Source organism: Loxodonta africana, chromosome 4 (assembly GCF_030014295.1).
Source record: "Loxodonta africana isolate mLoxAfr1 chromosome 4, mLoxAfr1.hap2, whole genome shotgun sequence".
In the NCBI taxonomy this organism is placed as follows: domain Eukaryota; kingdom Metazoa; phylum Chordata; class Mammalia; order Proboscidea; family Elephantidae; genus Loxodonta; species Loxodonta africana.
Window position 1 is genome coordinate 131,051,158 of NC_087345.1, and position 15,794 is coordinate 131,066,951.

General features: G+C 38.6%; 1 protein-coding gene across 1 annotated transcript in view; it reads left to right on the top strand.

The window, feature by feature from the left end:
* The window catches only part of A2M (alpha-2-macroglobulin), a 48,364-nt gene that overhangs the window by 22,193 nt on the left and 10,377 nt on the right, over positions 1 to 15,794 (top strand). Inside the window, exons 16-25 of the mRNA XM_064285180.1 lie at positions 2,904 to 3,068; positions 3,547 to 3,655; positions 7,581 to 7,710; positions 8,543 to 8,771; positions 9,498 to 9,624; positions 9,997 to 10,118; positions 11,265 to 11,316; positions 14,330 to 14,410; positions 14,679 to 14,855; positions 15,292 to 15,379. Coding sequence (XP_064141250.1) covers positions 2,904 to 3,068; positions 3,547 to 3,655; positions 7,581 to 7,710; positions 8,543 to 8,771; positions 9,498 to 9,624; positions 9,997 to 10,118; positions 11,265 to 11,316; positions 14,330 to 14,410; positions 14,679 to 14,855; positions 15,292 to 15,379 — 1,280 coding nt within the window. The remainder of the gene's footprint in view (positions 1 to 2,903; positions 3,069 to 3,546; positions 3,656 to 7,580; positions 7,711 to 8,542; positions 8,772 to 9,497; positions 9,625 to 9,996; positions 10,119 to 11,264; positions 11,317 to 14,329; positions 14,411 to 14,678; positions 14,856 to 15,291; positions 15,380 to 15,794) is intronic.

Below are 15,794 nucleotides of genomic sequence, written 5' to 3' on the forward strand. Positions count from 1 at the left end.
TCTTTCCCAGTGCTACTGAGTGGGTTCCAACCAACAACTTTTAAGTTAGTAGACAAGTGCAAACTGTCTTTCCAACCCAGGTACCTCCAGAGTAGGATACCAAAAAACCAAGCTCACTACCGTTGAGTCTCTTCCAACTCATACGGAGCTTATAGGACAGAGTAGAACTGCCCTATAGGGTTTCCAAGGCTATAAATCTTTACAAAAGCAGACTGCCACATCCTTCTCTGTGGAGCAGCTGGTGGGTTCAAACGTTTGGTTAGTGGCCAAGCATTTTAACCAGTGCACCACCAGGGCTCCTGTCCTGAGTAGGATAACCAAAAAAAGACCAAACCCATTGCCATCAAGTTGATTCCGACTCATAGCAAAGCTCTAGGACACAGTAGGACCGCCCCCATAGAGTTTCCAAGGAGCACCTGGTAGATTTGAACTCCTGACCTGTTTGTTAGCAGCTGTAGCTCTTAACCACTATGCTCCAGGGTTTCCTGAGTAGGATAAGATCTGTTAAAATTACGTTTATCTAGGATTTGACAGTTTTTAGCTTTTTCATGTGAACTTTTTTCTGTGAGATATATATAAAAATATGCCTTATATACTAGATAAAAATACTATGTATATACATATATGCGTTATATATACATATATTTTATATATATATATATAAACCTGCTGCTATTGAGTTGATTCTGACTCATAGCAACCCCATAGGACAGAGCAGAACTGCCCCTTAGGGTTTCCGAGGCTGTAAATCTTTACGGAAGCAGATGGCCACATCTTTCTCCTACAGAGCAGCTGGTGGGTTCAAACCACCGACCTTTCAGTTGGCAGCTGAGTGCTTAACAGTTGTGTCACCAGGGCTATACATGGTAGCCAGTAAATCTAGAACATACTTTTTGAAGAAAAATAAAGCAAAGATGGGAGATGGGGAATATTAAGAGGAAGTCGCTTTTGAGAAAGTGTCTATCATCACACTACTCATTTTGCTCAGCTGTTCTTGTCAATCAGTTTTGGGCTCCTATGAATACAGTACATTCCCTCTATCAACATTTTTGTGTGTGTTTTTTTTTTTTTACTTTTCCTCTTCAAATTAATTTGAAAGCATCATTTTTAATACTTTACAGTGAAAGTTATATGTACTGTGTGAAGATCCTGAGCATTCTGTTCCCATGAATGATATATAAGAAAATACTATCCTGTCCTATACGCAGGATAAATACTTTTTCATCAGCCTGTTTAGAACATGGCATCCGTTACTTTGTTATATACTGTAGTTGCTAACCACAAGGTAGAAATGAAACCGTCCTTTCATTCTATCATCACAAACCCTTATAAAAAAAACAATGTCGCAAATATGTTGTTGCTGTTGTTAGGTGCCTTCGAGTCATTTCTGACTCAGAGAGACCATAGGTACAATAGAATGAAACACTGCCCAGTCCTGCACCATCTTCACAATCGTTGCTATATTTGAGCCCATTGTTGCAGCCACTGTGTCAATCCATCTCGTTAAAGGTCTTCCTCTTTTTTACTGACCCTTTACTTTACCAAACATGATGTCCTTCTCCAGGAACTCGTCCCTCCTGATAACATGTCCAGAGTATGTAAGGCAAAATCTTGCCATTCTCACTTCTAAGGAGCATCCTGGCTATACCTCTCCCAAGACAGATTTGTTGTTTCTTCTGGCAGTCCATAGTATATTCAGTATTCTTCGCCAACACCATAATTCAAAAGCATCGATTTTCTTCTGTCCTCTTTATTCATTGTCCAGCTTTCACATGCATATGAGGAGATTGAAAACACCATGGCTTGAGTCAGGCACACCTTAGTCCTTAAAGTGACAACTTTAATATGTTAACAAGGTTTTTTGCAGCAGATTTGCACAATGCAGTACATCGGTTGATTTCTTGACTGCTGTTTCCATGGGCATTGATTGTTGATCCAAGTAAAATGAAATCCTTGACAACTTCAATCTTTTCCGTGTTTATCACGATGTTGCTTATTGGTTCAGTTGTGTGGATTTTTGTTTTCTTTATGTTGCATTTTTTTTTTTTTATGTTGAGGTGTAGCCCATATTGAAGGCTGTAATCTTTGATCTTCATCAGTAAGTGCTTCAAGTCTTCTTCACTCTCAGCAAGTGAGGTTGTATCATGTACATATCGCAGATTATTAATGTGTCCTGATGCCTCGTTCTTCTTCATATAGTCCACCTCTCAGATTATTTTCTCAGCATACAGACTGAACAAATATGGTGAAGGATACAACCCTGAAGCACAACTTCCTGATTTTAAACCATGCAATACCCCCTTGTTGTGTTTGAATGACTACCTCTTGGCCTAGGTACAATGTTCAGGCAATGTTTCACTACTATTCATAAGGTTTTCATTAGCCAGTTTTTCAGAAGTAGATTGCCAGGTCCTTTTTCCTAATCTGTCTTGGTCTGGAAGCTCTGCTGAAACCTGTCCACCATGGGTGACCCTGCTACTATTTGAAATACCGGTGGCATAGCTTCCAGCATCACAGCAACACGCAAACTACCACAGTATGACAAACTGACAGATAAGTGGTAGGTCTAAATTTAACAGACTTCAATTTCTCAATTAATAAAGTTGTTTTTAATTCTAGTGTGGAGTCTAGCATTTTCCTTGTAACTGTATAACAAAGTATTACGACCCTTGAGTACTTAGGTGGGATGATTTTTTTCCCCTAAAATTCTTAAATATCTTCAAAATAAAAACACTGTTTGGAGAAAATGATCCATAACTTCTCTATAAATTATCAAAGCAATAGGAACACTAAAAAAAAAAAAAAAAGATTGGTGGTGATTATTTCTTGTTCGTTTATCCTTGCACTTAAAGAAAAAAACAACCACAAACGAGTTTTCCTTTTTGCCCTTTGAATTTGTACAGGTTTATAACCTGCTACCCGTGAAAGACCTAACTGGGTTCCCTGCGAGTTTAAATCAGAATGAAGATGATGGAGACTGTGTCGATCACCCTAATGTCTATATTAATGGAATCACGTATTCCCCAGTGGAAAACACAAATGAAAAAGATATATATAGTTTCCTGCAGGTAAATTACTATATTATAGACGGTCAGTTCTTAATGTTAGTAAAATATTATATATGGAAAATATTAGTTATTTTAATGCCTTCATAGAATAAACCCATTGCCATCAAGTCAACTCTGACTTATGAGGGTAATGGACACAGAGAAGTCAATTGCCTTCCCCAATGTTACTGATAGCAATAGGTGTGCTAATAGTGACAGGGCCAGGGCTGGAACTGTTTGGACTATTAATCAAAAATAAAAAAAAATTTTTTTAACTGAAATTGCTTTGTGATATCAAAACAATTACCGTGGAAAGAGTTTAAAGAAGAGAATGAAATTACCTTTATAAATATACTACTATCCCTTCTACAGATATGAACATTAAAAGTTTAATATAAAACTAAGTCGATTATATTTGTTAAATTTAATGTAAAGAACTATGTGTCTATATATGTTTTATAATATTTATGTACTGATTAGGTAATGATTTCCTTTACAGGACATGGGTTTAAAGGTATTCACCAACACAAAGATTCATAAACCCAAAATATGCCCACAGTCTCATCATTATGCAAGGCAGGCATCCAGACTAGTATTATCTCCTCCAGGTAAAGTAATAATAATAATAATTGTCTAATATTGAACCAAGTAAAAGAATTTAAAAAGATAAAATGTGATAAGATGAACAAAGGAGGATTTGTAATGCAAATATATTAAGTTTCCTTGATCAGGTTCACCAGCAATACAAACTCAAGTCTTCTGATTATACTGTGGTGTAATGGATCGCTTTTGTGTGGCCTTTCTTGCCATGGTCTTGTAACTCCCACCCAAGTGATCGAGTGTGACTGTGTAAATAAGGTAATTGTGGCCTGCCAACGGGAATGGTCAGTTTTGCCATGCCCCTGAGCTTAAAACAGAGCCAATTCTAGAGCAGCAAAAGGATCTCGCCACTACCAAGAAAGAACAGCCAAGAATGGAGCAGTGCTTTGGACCAAGCATCCCTGCACTAAGAAGCTCCTGGAACCAGGAGACCTAGAGAGAGAGAGCTGTAACACCAGAAACGGCAAGATGGTGAGAAGCAGCGGCGAAGAAATGGCAGCAACAGAGGAAGCAGAACCAGGAGACTGGCAGAAGACAGTGTGGTGGGCTTCTCAGCCCACTGAGTGAGAAAGCTGAGTGCTTCAGGCAGGAGGCTTGCTGGCCAAGCAGGGTGCCCCTGGGCACTTATCAGCAGAGCTAACACTTTCATAAGCAAGGCAGAGGCTCGGGGGCCAGAGAGAGGCGTGCCTTCAGACACAGCTGAGAAGAGGCTGTCCTAATGGAAGAATTGTATCCCGAGTGTTCCTGAACCTGAACTGTAACCTGTGACCCTAATAAACCCCATATTAGCGAGTATTATCTGTGAGTCCTGTGTGGCCATTGCAATGAATTGTCAAACCCGGCAGAGTAGAAAAGTGCCATGGGAGGGACAGTGGTGTGAGAATTGGTAAAGATGGCAGAGAAAGGAGGCATGCCTGACCTCCACTTCATAGTAATCAGCCTTGGGGTGTTGATTTTGATTCTCCTTCCCCCTTCTGAAGTTGGAGGAGGTCGGACACTCCCTCCACACCATCCTTCCAATGTCAAACACACCTACATATACAAAGCTGGAGAAAATATAAACCAGATTGTGAAAAGTGCTTTAAGAGAGATGCAGAGGTACAGAATGAAAAGATAAAGAATTAATCCTGATTGTGGAATCAGAGAAGTCATTTATAAAGAATCTGCATTTGATAAATGGAAATGTGTGAGGTAAAAAAGGGAAGAGAACTTTTCTAGGCACAAGATCGGTGTGAGGAGAGATAGAAAGTTTTCAAGGCGGCACTGCATTCTCGCCAGTCAAGTAAAAAAGCTCTTCAACTTCCCGTTATACCTACAGTTTCGCTCCCATCAAGTTATACCACAAGCCCATCAGTAAACATATTTCTTCCATGGCTTGACATCATGGTGAAAATGATTTTGGGCAGGGCCCATGGCTAAGAACTATTGAGGAATAGCAGTGGTGTGTCCAACAGAGGGCAAGAGAAGTTTGTATTAGTCAGTGATTTAAATGTCCCTCATAGTAGAGATGCAAAAGGAGCATAAATTATGGGAAATATAATGAAAGGAAAGCAAATTTCAGCTGTGTTTTGTGGGTTTTGTTGACATCGTTGTTGTTTTTCTGTGAAAGAAAGATAGCAGTAGGCAAATAGATCACAAGGGCAAAATGAACCACTGGTCTTCATTCAAAATATCAAATCAATGCTATTTTTTAGACAGCACGAAACTGCACTTACCTGAGTAGTTTGAGAAAGCAAACCTTTTTTTTTTTTTTAATTCCATTAATTTTAATGAGCAGGAAAAAAGCAACAACAACAACAAAAACCACTGTACCAGGGGAAGAGAATTAAAATACATTATCGCCAGAGTTTGTCTTTTTGATACAATAAGTAAGGAAGATATGGCTACAGCCTGGAAATGGTGAAAAGACAAGTCCTGACAGTCAAAACGATATTGATAGCAGTTGAAGGGAGGGGGAGACATTATGACCAACAAAGGAAAATGGGTCGACTTCAGAAGAATTCTAAAAGAGGACGCAGCCAAAATGTGTTGCCATATGATTAGAAGTGGCTGTATGGAGGAGTGAGAGTATGGCTGACTCGATGACAGGTATAAAATGGTGAGTGGCCTCACTGGATATGTGATGCTTAATTTACTGAGAATAAGGGCAGCAAATTGAACAACTATCCAGTGAGGAATTTTAAAGTAAGAGGTGCAGTTGGAGGCTGAATGATGAAGGAGAACAACGGACGCGGGAGAATTGAGCTGCAGGATACAATTCCCAAAATAATTCAGAAGAAAACTAGTTGAAAGAGGTGTAGGTGAAGGATTTATGAAAATGTTTTGCGAGGTATTTCTTAAATACACAAGGCAGTGGTGTGCTGGAGCTGGCTCATAAAGGTTCATAAGAGCAAATTAAATTTTCAGTAATCTTGCAAGGCAATTGTTTAAGCACAGCCATCATGTAGAAATAAATTATATAAAATTACAAGGAATTAAGTTATATTAAAAACAAAAGTAATAATTATCCCAAACTCTTCACTGCCTAATTACTACATTTTACTATCATCTGTGCTCTTTTGGTTATGTCCGACTATTGTATCTGTATGATAAAAATACTGTATAACGGTGGGCTACTTTGCATTTCTTCCCAACTCCACATACAGTAACTTCACATTAGTAGCTTGAAATAGGCTGTGGAGTATTTACATCGTGAACTCAGCAAGTGCTACAAATCAGGCCTTGATTTATTGTTGATTTCTAGACTTACGAAAATGATTAAGTAAATGTGAACACAGATTAAACTCAAACATATTGTGTCTGTACCCATTACATTGTGACTAGCACAAAAAAATTGAGTATTCCTCCCAGTATTCAAAAATTATTAATAATTCAGCAAATTCGTCACTCGCGCCATTAACAAATGACGAAAGTTCTGATATACATCTTCGTTGTTTCACTTTCTTCTGTCTCATTGATGTAAATAAAAGTGTCAGCTTGAATTGTACATGTAAAAAATGTTAACGCGGTAAGTGTTCTGCTACAATATGCCCTTTAAGAAAATCAGCCAACTTTCATTTTGGAAGTACATTCATTGTCAATGATGTAAGCTACTTCTTTGACAAACTGGATAGTAATCAAACATTTATTTGTAGTCTGATTTTGTCAAATCATGGTTGAATTACAACAATCTGTTACAGATAAAAGAGATTGTCAAAAATCAAGGAAAGCATTCAGTGAGAATCAACCAGCTATATGGAATTCACTATAATGAGCATTACATATTTTTATTTTTTTCTAAATTATGTGCTACAAATTCTTTACATCAGTAAGATTTCTAGTAAACATAAGTATGTGTATATATATATTATATATATATGCATAAATTATTTTTCCAAAAAGAGGTTGTCAAACATTTGCCAGCACACCATTAACAAAATGATTCTAACTCTGCTCTTCTGACACAAATATAGAATAGTCTTTTTTAATCCTGAATTCTTTCACTCGTGTCAGCTATTTCCTAAAGCTCCTATCATGTGTGTGTCACGGTTTTTCTTTGCTCCCACAGAGGACTACGCCAAATGGAAAGCTGATTCCTGCCTGCCTCCCTACCCCATGCCATAACACTCTCCACTTAGCACATCGTAGAGTAACCAGACAGGACTCCTTTCTGCTCCACAGACTATCTAAGACCCTTTCAACCTCTGGGTCTGTATATTCCTTCCTTGTAATTCTGTATCCCCTAGCTCACCCCAGCTTATTCTAATACTTCAGCTAAAGTATCATCTCCTCAAAGAAGCTTTCGCTGACTACCCCATCCAAGTGCCCTCTCCTGGTTCCTCTCTATTTCATCACCCTGTTTATTCCTTTTGGAGTACTTATTACAATCTCTAATTGGGTTTTTCTTTATATGTTTCCTTTTTTGTTTCCTGTCTCCTTCCTCACGTACCATAGTAGCCTTTGAAATGAGAAGAGGCCCAGACTTTAGAGAATTGAAAGCAGATTCAGCAATTGTAGAGTCTCATATAGAGACTGTGCGAACGTATTTCCCTGAGACGTGGATCTGGAGCTTGGTGGTGGCAAAGTAAGTAATCTCCTTTATATATATAAGATACAAGGATATAAATCCCTTGCCATTTTCAATCCTTAGCTAATTTTTCAATATCCAAGTCCTTTTTTAACACTTGGTATTCTCAGGAAATGTTATACATAAACACTTCTGTTAACTAATTGTGTCAGAGCTAAAAAAAAAAAAAATAACTGCACAAATTTAATACTAACACGTCCAGAAAAATGAACATAAGGACTAAATATAACCAAGCACTGCACTGATCGGTAATTTGGGATTAAACACAGAGCTATGGAGGCTGATATACACATTAGTAGTAGAACTAAAAATTTTAAATATACTTTCAGTGGAACAGTTATTTTAGAGAATTTAAGAACAATCTCAAATTACATATTTAGTTTGTAGTTACATTGTCTGCTATAGATTATGGAGCCCTGGTGGCACAATGGTTAAGAGCTCAGCTGCTACCCAAAAGATCAGCAGTTCAAATCCACCAGCCACTCCTTGGAAACCTGATGGGGCAGTTCTACCCTGTCCTATGGGGTCACCATGAGTTGGAATCAACTCCACAGCAACTAACAACACCAACAACATTATAGGTTATAGATTTTAACTACATCTATACATCTATAGGAGATTCTGATATAGACTAGAATTTAAAACGAAGTTGGAAGAAAAGAACTTATATTTTCCTATCATCTCAAGCCTTGATTATGCTCTCCATTATTGGTATTTCTATTGAGTGTATCCAAGGTACAACATTAGGATCAACTATTGGGGTTCTTTTCCTAGAGAAACAGTTAGTTACCTGCTTATTTCCTGTTTATCACATTGTCATCCTCCCCAGCTCATCAGGTGTGGGTGAAGTAGGAGTAACAGTCCCTGATACCATCACCGAGTGGAAAGCGGGGGCCCTGTGCCTGTCCAATGACACTGGACTTGGTCTCTCTCTTCCTGCTACTCTCAAAGCCTTCCAGCCCTTCTTTGTGGAGCTCACAATGCCCTACTCTGTGGTCCGTGGAGAAGCCTTCACACTCAAGGCCACGGTCTTAAACTACCTTCCCCAGTGCATCCAGGTAAGGACATCTTTCCTAAATTGAACACAAGGTAACGAGTAAATTAAAAATTGCGTATCTAGAAATATTGACAAACTCCTATATGCAGATGTGCTTACCAGAGGAAGAATACTATCAGAGAGATATTCATATGTTGTATAAGCAACAGTTGCTGATATCTCCAAATACCAAATTGCAATTTAAAACAAGTTTCTTACCCTTTATGGTTATGGAGTTCATGTATTGTGAAGATTTATGACATGGACATAAAAAATCAGGATTCTTCATTCCCATGTCTCAGATTCCTCAAAGTTTCAACCTCTGTATTTCCATATAGTTAATTTTTCGTATAACATTCATTACATTAAACCTCATTTTAAAAACTTGTTTGGGAGCAAAACTGGTATAAATCTTGTGTACTCTACTGGGAAAGCTGGGGGAATGGTCAAGATCCTAAGCCAAGAAAGTAGAGCTTCCATAGGCAACATGCCATGGGTACATTGCTTCTCCTCTGGCCCCAGCACATGAAAAAAAAAAAAAAACATGAAAGAGCAGTTTATTCCAAAATACTGAAATTTAGGTGTCAGATCCACCTACAAGGTACTCAATCTTTACTTTACATCATCTTCAATATTAGACAATCTAAAATCAATATAATCCTTTAACATGCTTTATTTCAAACCCATTCTCTCTTTGGTCTCTTTCTCCATCTGAGCTCATTTGTCTCTGTCTCGTGTGTGCTTTCAGGTCCTTGTGCAGCTGGAAGACTCTCCTGAATTCCTAGCTGTCCCAGTAGACAGCGAACAGAAGTCTTACTGCGTCTGTGGGAATCAGCGGCAAACCGTGTCCTGGGCTATAACCCCGAAGTCACTGGGTGAGGGACAGTCTCCTAGATACAGTTCTCTGCTCAAAAAAAAAAAAGTTCTCTGCTCAAGGATTGCATAAATCAGTGGGAGACTTATATCCAGTGCTACTCATCCCTTCCCTCAGGCAGAGACCCCACATGGTAGAATTTTCTCTTTGCCTTTCATTCTAGGATGTCTAGAAGGATGTCCCCACTTCCCTCACCTCCACCTCCAGATTGGACTTTCAGTATCATTATCCTCTAGTTCATGGTGTTTCCGTTCCTGATCCTCTGTTTTTTATAGAAAAATGGTTACAGAACATTGAACATTTATAAATCTTGGGGTTTGGAGGCATGCAGAAAGAGGGAGATGGTACTTATCCCTGTTGGCCCTTTTTTCAGGGAGGGTGAATTTCAGTGTGAGCGCAGAGGCAGTGAATTCTCAGGAGCTGTGTGGGACTGAGGAGACCGTGGTTCCTGAACATGGAAAGAAAGACACAATCATCAAGCCCCTGTTGGTTGAGGTAAGTAAGCTCACCTATTTGATAGGTTATACTGTAGAGAAAAACAATGGCGAACCCAGTCGGGGTTCCAACTTTTAGTTAAGGAGTAAGGCTAAATAATATATGGTCATGGAATATTTCCCAATATTATTATTCTCTCTCTCTCGCTCTTAATTTTCTACTCCCTTTCTCATCTATCAACCTGTCTCCTTCATATTTCTTATGCTTATAGAATTTGTTTATGTAATAGATTTAAATATTAGTTCAGATTCTTCTCTTTACTATCAAGAAATCTGTGGTTCCCCTGTTATGGGGAAAATCAAATCCCACTTCATACTTCCCTGACACTAAACTGTAAGAATTAATTGCAATTAACCTCAAATCAATTCTGTTTCACTTCTGTTATGACACCAACTCTACCTGCAGCTCTTCTTTGTCCAATCCTAACCACCCAGAGCTAGGTCAAAGCTCATAGGTTAAAGGGCACAGTCCTCCAGACTGCCAAGTCTCCCCAAGACTTCAGATGCCAGCCACAAGCTTGAGAGTCCCCACAACACCTTCACTTCTGGTCTGCTGGCTACAAACTTGGGGTATTCCCACTACCCCTTCAGGATGCCAGCCATATACTTGGGGGTTCCTAGCACCTCCCTCCCACACACTTCTAATGTGCTGGCTCCCACTACTCCGCTAGGGTTCGATAATTCACTAGAATGACTCACAGAACTCAAGAAAATGCTATACTTACTATTCAAATTTTCTTATAGCAAAAAGAACACAAAGAAATGCATAGAGTAAGTTATGGGAGGGTTCCCAACACTTGCATGTCCCCAAAAGGGACGTGCTACCCTCCCATGTGCATTGATGTCTTTCGTCAATCAGGAAGCCCATGGAGCTTCTGTATTCAGAGCCTTCACTGGAGCCCCATTGATTGAATCATGATCCCCCTCCTCCCTGAGGTCAGCAGATAGCACTTGGTGGTCTTCCTGGCCTGACCAGCCCCACCTAAGAGTCATCTCATTAACATAAACTCTCAGGCACTTCAATTACTCAGAAAATTCCAAGGTTTGGAGTTATCTCTCAGAAATCAAGGACAAAGACCAAATCAACACACATGTCCTGAATGCTCAGTCCATTCTCACCTGTACATTTTTCTTTTCCCACCCCAAGCCTGAAGGACTACCAAAAGAAACAACATTCAACTCCCTGATCTGTTCATCAGGTAAGAGCAAGCCATAATTAAAATAACAATGACTAAAATTTGTATAACATTTGAAGTTCAAAGAACTTTTATATATTCTATTCTCTCCCTGTGAGGTAAGTAAGACTTGAAGCACCTATTTGACAAATGAGGAAACTGGTTCTTAGAGAGGCAAGTAGTTTGATCAGGAGAATATCCCTAACCCATGCCTTCTGTCAGCACCCATCTGTCAGTTTGTAGTACTGTGGTGCCTTGAGTGTTGCTGTGATGCTGGAGGCTCTGCCAGCAGGGTCGCCCGTGGTGGACAGGTTTCAGCAGAGCTTCCAGACTAAGCAGACTAGAAGGAAAGGCCTGGTGATCTACTTCCAAAAATTAGCCAACACAAACCTTACGGATCACAACAGAATATTGTCCAATATAGTGCTGAAAGATGAGCCCCCTAAGTTGGAAGGAACTCAAAACACCCAGTGGCTGCACCAGTGGACTCCATCGTACCAATGATCATGAAGACAGCACAGGACCAGGCAACATTTCATTCTGTTATGAATGGGGTCACCGTGATTCAGAGTCAACTCCTAACAACAACAACATGTATTCTGAGACTTCATCTTTTGCAGCACCTGTGCAAACACCGAAGTATCTTTCTAATCTAACCAGTGCTTGATGTAGGTATAGGTAGAAAGTGGGTAAAATCAAAATGAACATGTGCCGAAGTGGATATTGCCTTGAATATTTTGTAATACAACATGTGGATATCTGAATTCAGGACAAGACTGATTTTTGCATAGCCAACAGCATTTGGTGACGAGGCTGTGCTTTTGCCCAAAGAATGAGCTGTCATGCCTTTAACATGACTGTCATATGAATATTTGTTGAATGCCAGTTCTATTCCTAATCCCTATCCATCATTTTTTGAGAACAGGCTAAAGAAGCTTTAAGTAAAAGACATAATGTTATCTTGGTAGAGAATTTTCTAGTCTAAAGCAAAATCATTTCTAGAATTTAGTACATTAAAAAATTACAGTTGGTTCTCACCCCAAACCAGTGTCAAACTTCATCATATGTTCTTTGCCTTTCTCTGTCTACCTACTGATTTCTGTTTTCTTTTTTTTTTTCTTTTAATATTGTCATGCCTTAAAATATGTGAAATGTGTTCTAAAATCATAATTGCCTGGTTGTTTAGCCTTGTTTCTACATTTAAGTGAATTTAGTGCTCATCACCCTAACTCTTCTATCATGGCTTCTCCTCCGTTTCTGAATTCTTCATTTTGATTTATCCCTCATGTATCTATGGTTGATCATCAAGTAGTTTTATTAAATTAATTTTAATTACCTGTGTAATACAAAAACACATTCTTCTCTAAAAAATAAAACGGAGCTTCATATTAAAGAGTAGAGTCACACCCTTGCAATCTTTGTCAATACTTTCATGATCATCCATGTCCCTTTAGAAGTTACATGTGTAAGTCAATCTGTTTGTGTATATGTGATTCACATCAACGGTATAATGTAAGTTTCCTTCTATAAATTTTTTTTTTTTAATCAGGAACCCTCTTAGAGATCTACCCATGTTATATGATAGATCAATGTCATTCCTTTTAATTGCTAAATAATATCCCATACTCTCAATATACCACAGTTCTGCTTTGTTTTTTAGTCATTCCCATATTGGTTTGTCTAACTATTTGCTAGTTAAAATAATAATAATAATAGCCTCCTTGCATACATAAGCAGTTTTAGCTAGAGTAGATACCAAAATATGAAACCACTAAGTCATAGGCACTATGCATATTCTTAGTTTTAAAAGAACTAAAAAATCCCCCTCTTTATCACCTAAACGCATTTATACTTCCACAAGTATACATTTCCGTGCACAATCACCATCATTTGTTACCATCAAAGTTTTTAATTTTTGCCAATAATTTGCATAAAAATATGTTGTCGTTGTTTTAATTTGTATTAATCACAAGTGAGGATGAGCTTATTTTTGTACGTTTATGAATTGCTTTCATATCCTTTGCCTATTCATGTTTTTGGAAGTTTGTCTTTCTTACAGGTTTATATGAGCTGATTTTTTATAAGTTACAAGTATTTTTCTTGCACTTGGTTATTTGTCTTCTAAGTTTGTGGTTAAGTGCTACGGCTGCTAACCAAAGGGACGGCAGTTGGAATCCGCCAGGCGCTCCTTGGAAACTCTCTGGGGCAGTTCTACTCTGTCCTATAGGGTCGCTATGAGTCGGAATCGACTCGATGGCACTGGGTTTTGGTATCTGTTTTCTTACAAAGGTTTTAATTTTAATTTTATGAGGAAGGGATGCATTATGAAGATAAATACTACTTTCCCTTTTTTCATCTTCATGTAATTCATTAAGGTTAAAATGGCATTAAATGTATGCTCATTAGCAGCAATTATCTTATTTTCACTGAGTTAACTGCTACCCATCTTCACTCCCCACCCTCACTGCTAGAACTTCCATAAAAATACTATCTTTGTGGAGAATGAACAAGACCAAAGACACAAGGGAAAGATTTGTCCAAAGAACTTATGGATGACAGCCTCCACCAGACTGAGCCCAGAACAACTAGATGGTGCCAGGCTACTACCACTGACTACTCCGGCAGGGATCACAATAGAGGGTCCCAGACAGAGCAGGAGAAAAATGTAGAAAAAAAATTCAAATTCACAAAAAAAGGAAAAAGACCAGGCTTGCTGGCCTGACAAAGACTGGAGAAACCCCACGAGTATGGGCCCCAGGCACACTTTTAACTCAGTACTGAAGTCACTCCTGAAGTTCACCCTTTAGCCAAAGATTAGACAGGTCTATAGGGGAGACATGGTCTGAAAGTTCCAGAATCCTAACCATCCAAGATATGAAAAACTAGAATATTAAAAGAGGGACAACTTTTCAAGAGGAGTTTGGATCTAAGGCATAGTCCTAGAACTCTTCAGAAAGAAGGGGCCCTGGCAGCTATATATCCGGAAGTTATGTAGCAGATACGATTTTCATTATGGCTGATTTGTTTCTTTCTCAAGGCACTGGGGTGTCTGAAATATCCCTGAAAGTGCCACCAAATGTTGTGGAAGAATCAGCCCGAGCATCCATCTCAGTTTTGGGTGAGTCTCCAGCCCCTAGGGGACTTGGGCGTTAATACCTTCCACTATATTTCTTCTTTATAAATACTCAAAATAACAACTGTAATTTTAACTTTTTCCTTCTTTCCTTTTTTGGGCTTGTTTATTACCCATACTTCTGTCCCTGGAAGACTCACCTTTCCCAAAAATCTTCATTTCCCTACCTCAGTTTATTATTCATTTGTTCTTAATGGTTGTGATAGATTATAAACTCTAGGTTTTGTGATCTCTCATCTCCCCCATTTCATAGGAGACATATTAGGCTCTGCTATGAAAGACACACAAAATCTCCTCCAGATGCCCAATGGTTGTGGAGAACAGAATATGGTCCTCTTTGCTCCTGACATTTATGTTCTGGATTACCTGAATGAAACACAGCAGCTGACTTCACAGATGAAGACCAAGGCGATTGGCTACCTCATCACTGGTGAGTGACTGAATGAGTGAGTAAAAACTTCACAATGTTATTTCCTCTGGATTTCTCGACAAACTTCAGTTATTATTCATCCCTAAGTAATAATACTATGGTAATTCATTTCATGATGACGTAGTAGTTAGGAGCTGTGGCTGCTAACCAAAAGGTCAACAGTTTGAATCCACCAAGCGCTCCTTGGAAACCATACGGGATAGTTCTACTCTGTCCTATAGGGTCGCTAATAGTTGGAATCAACTCAACAGCAACGGGTTTGGTTTGGTTTTATCCACTGTTCAACTTCCAGTGAAATGTTTAGGGCTCAGAACCTTCTAACCTGACAACAAAATTTAGGAAAGGTCACAAAGGCAGCCAAGGCATTTTAGTAATGTCTCCAGCCTAAGCATGCACATTCATCTGTCATGTTATTTCAGTAACATTTTCATTCCAGGTTACCAGAGACAGCTGAACTATAAGCACTATGATGGTTCCTATAGCACCTTTGGGGAGCAACATGGCAGGAGCCAGGGGAATACATGGTAAGGGAAGGACAATTTTTCAAGCTATTATTTTTGTGCCAGCCCTTTATATAAATACTTTACCATAATTATATTCACGACAACCCTATCAGATATGTATTATTAGACTTGGAGTTGGTTATGCTAGATAAATATACCAAGATTAATGAAGTAACAAGCAGAAAAGCTGAGATTCAAATATCTGGATATTAGACTTATTCCCCAAATTAATCTTGTTAATAAGGTATTCTTTCTAAAATAGTTCCCGTAACCAAGAGTTTGTTTTTTTGTTTTGTTTTATGACATGGCCAGTGAACATATTGCCAATTTGTTAATAAACTATATCAGCTTCAGCTTAGATTGTTTTTTAGATCATACTTACCTTGACTGAGAATAAATTCACTGAAAGGAATTAGAAGAAGGCAATGATATGAAA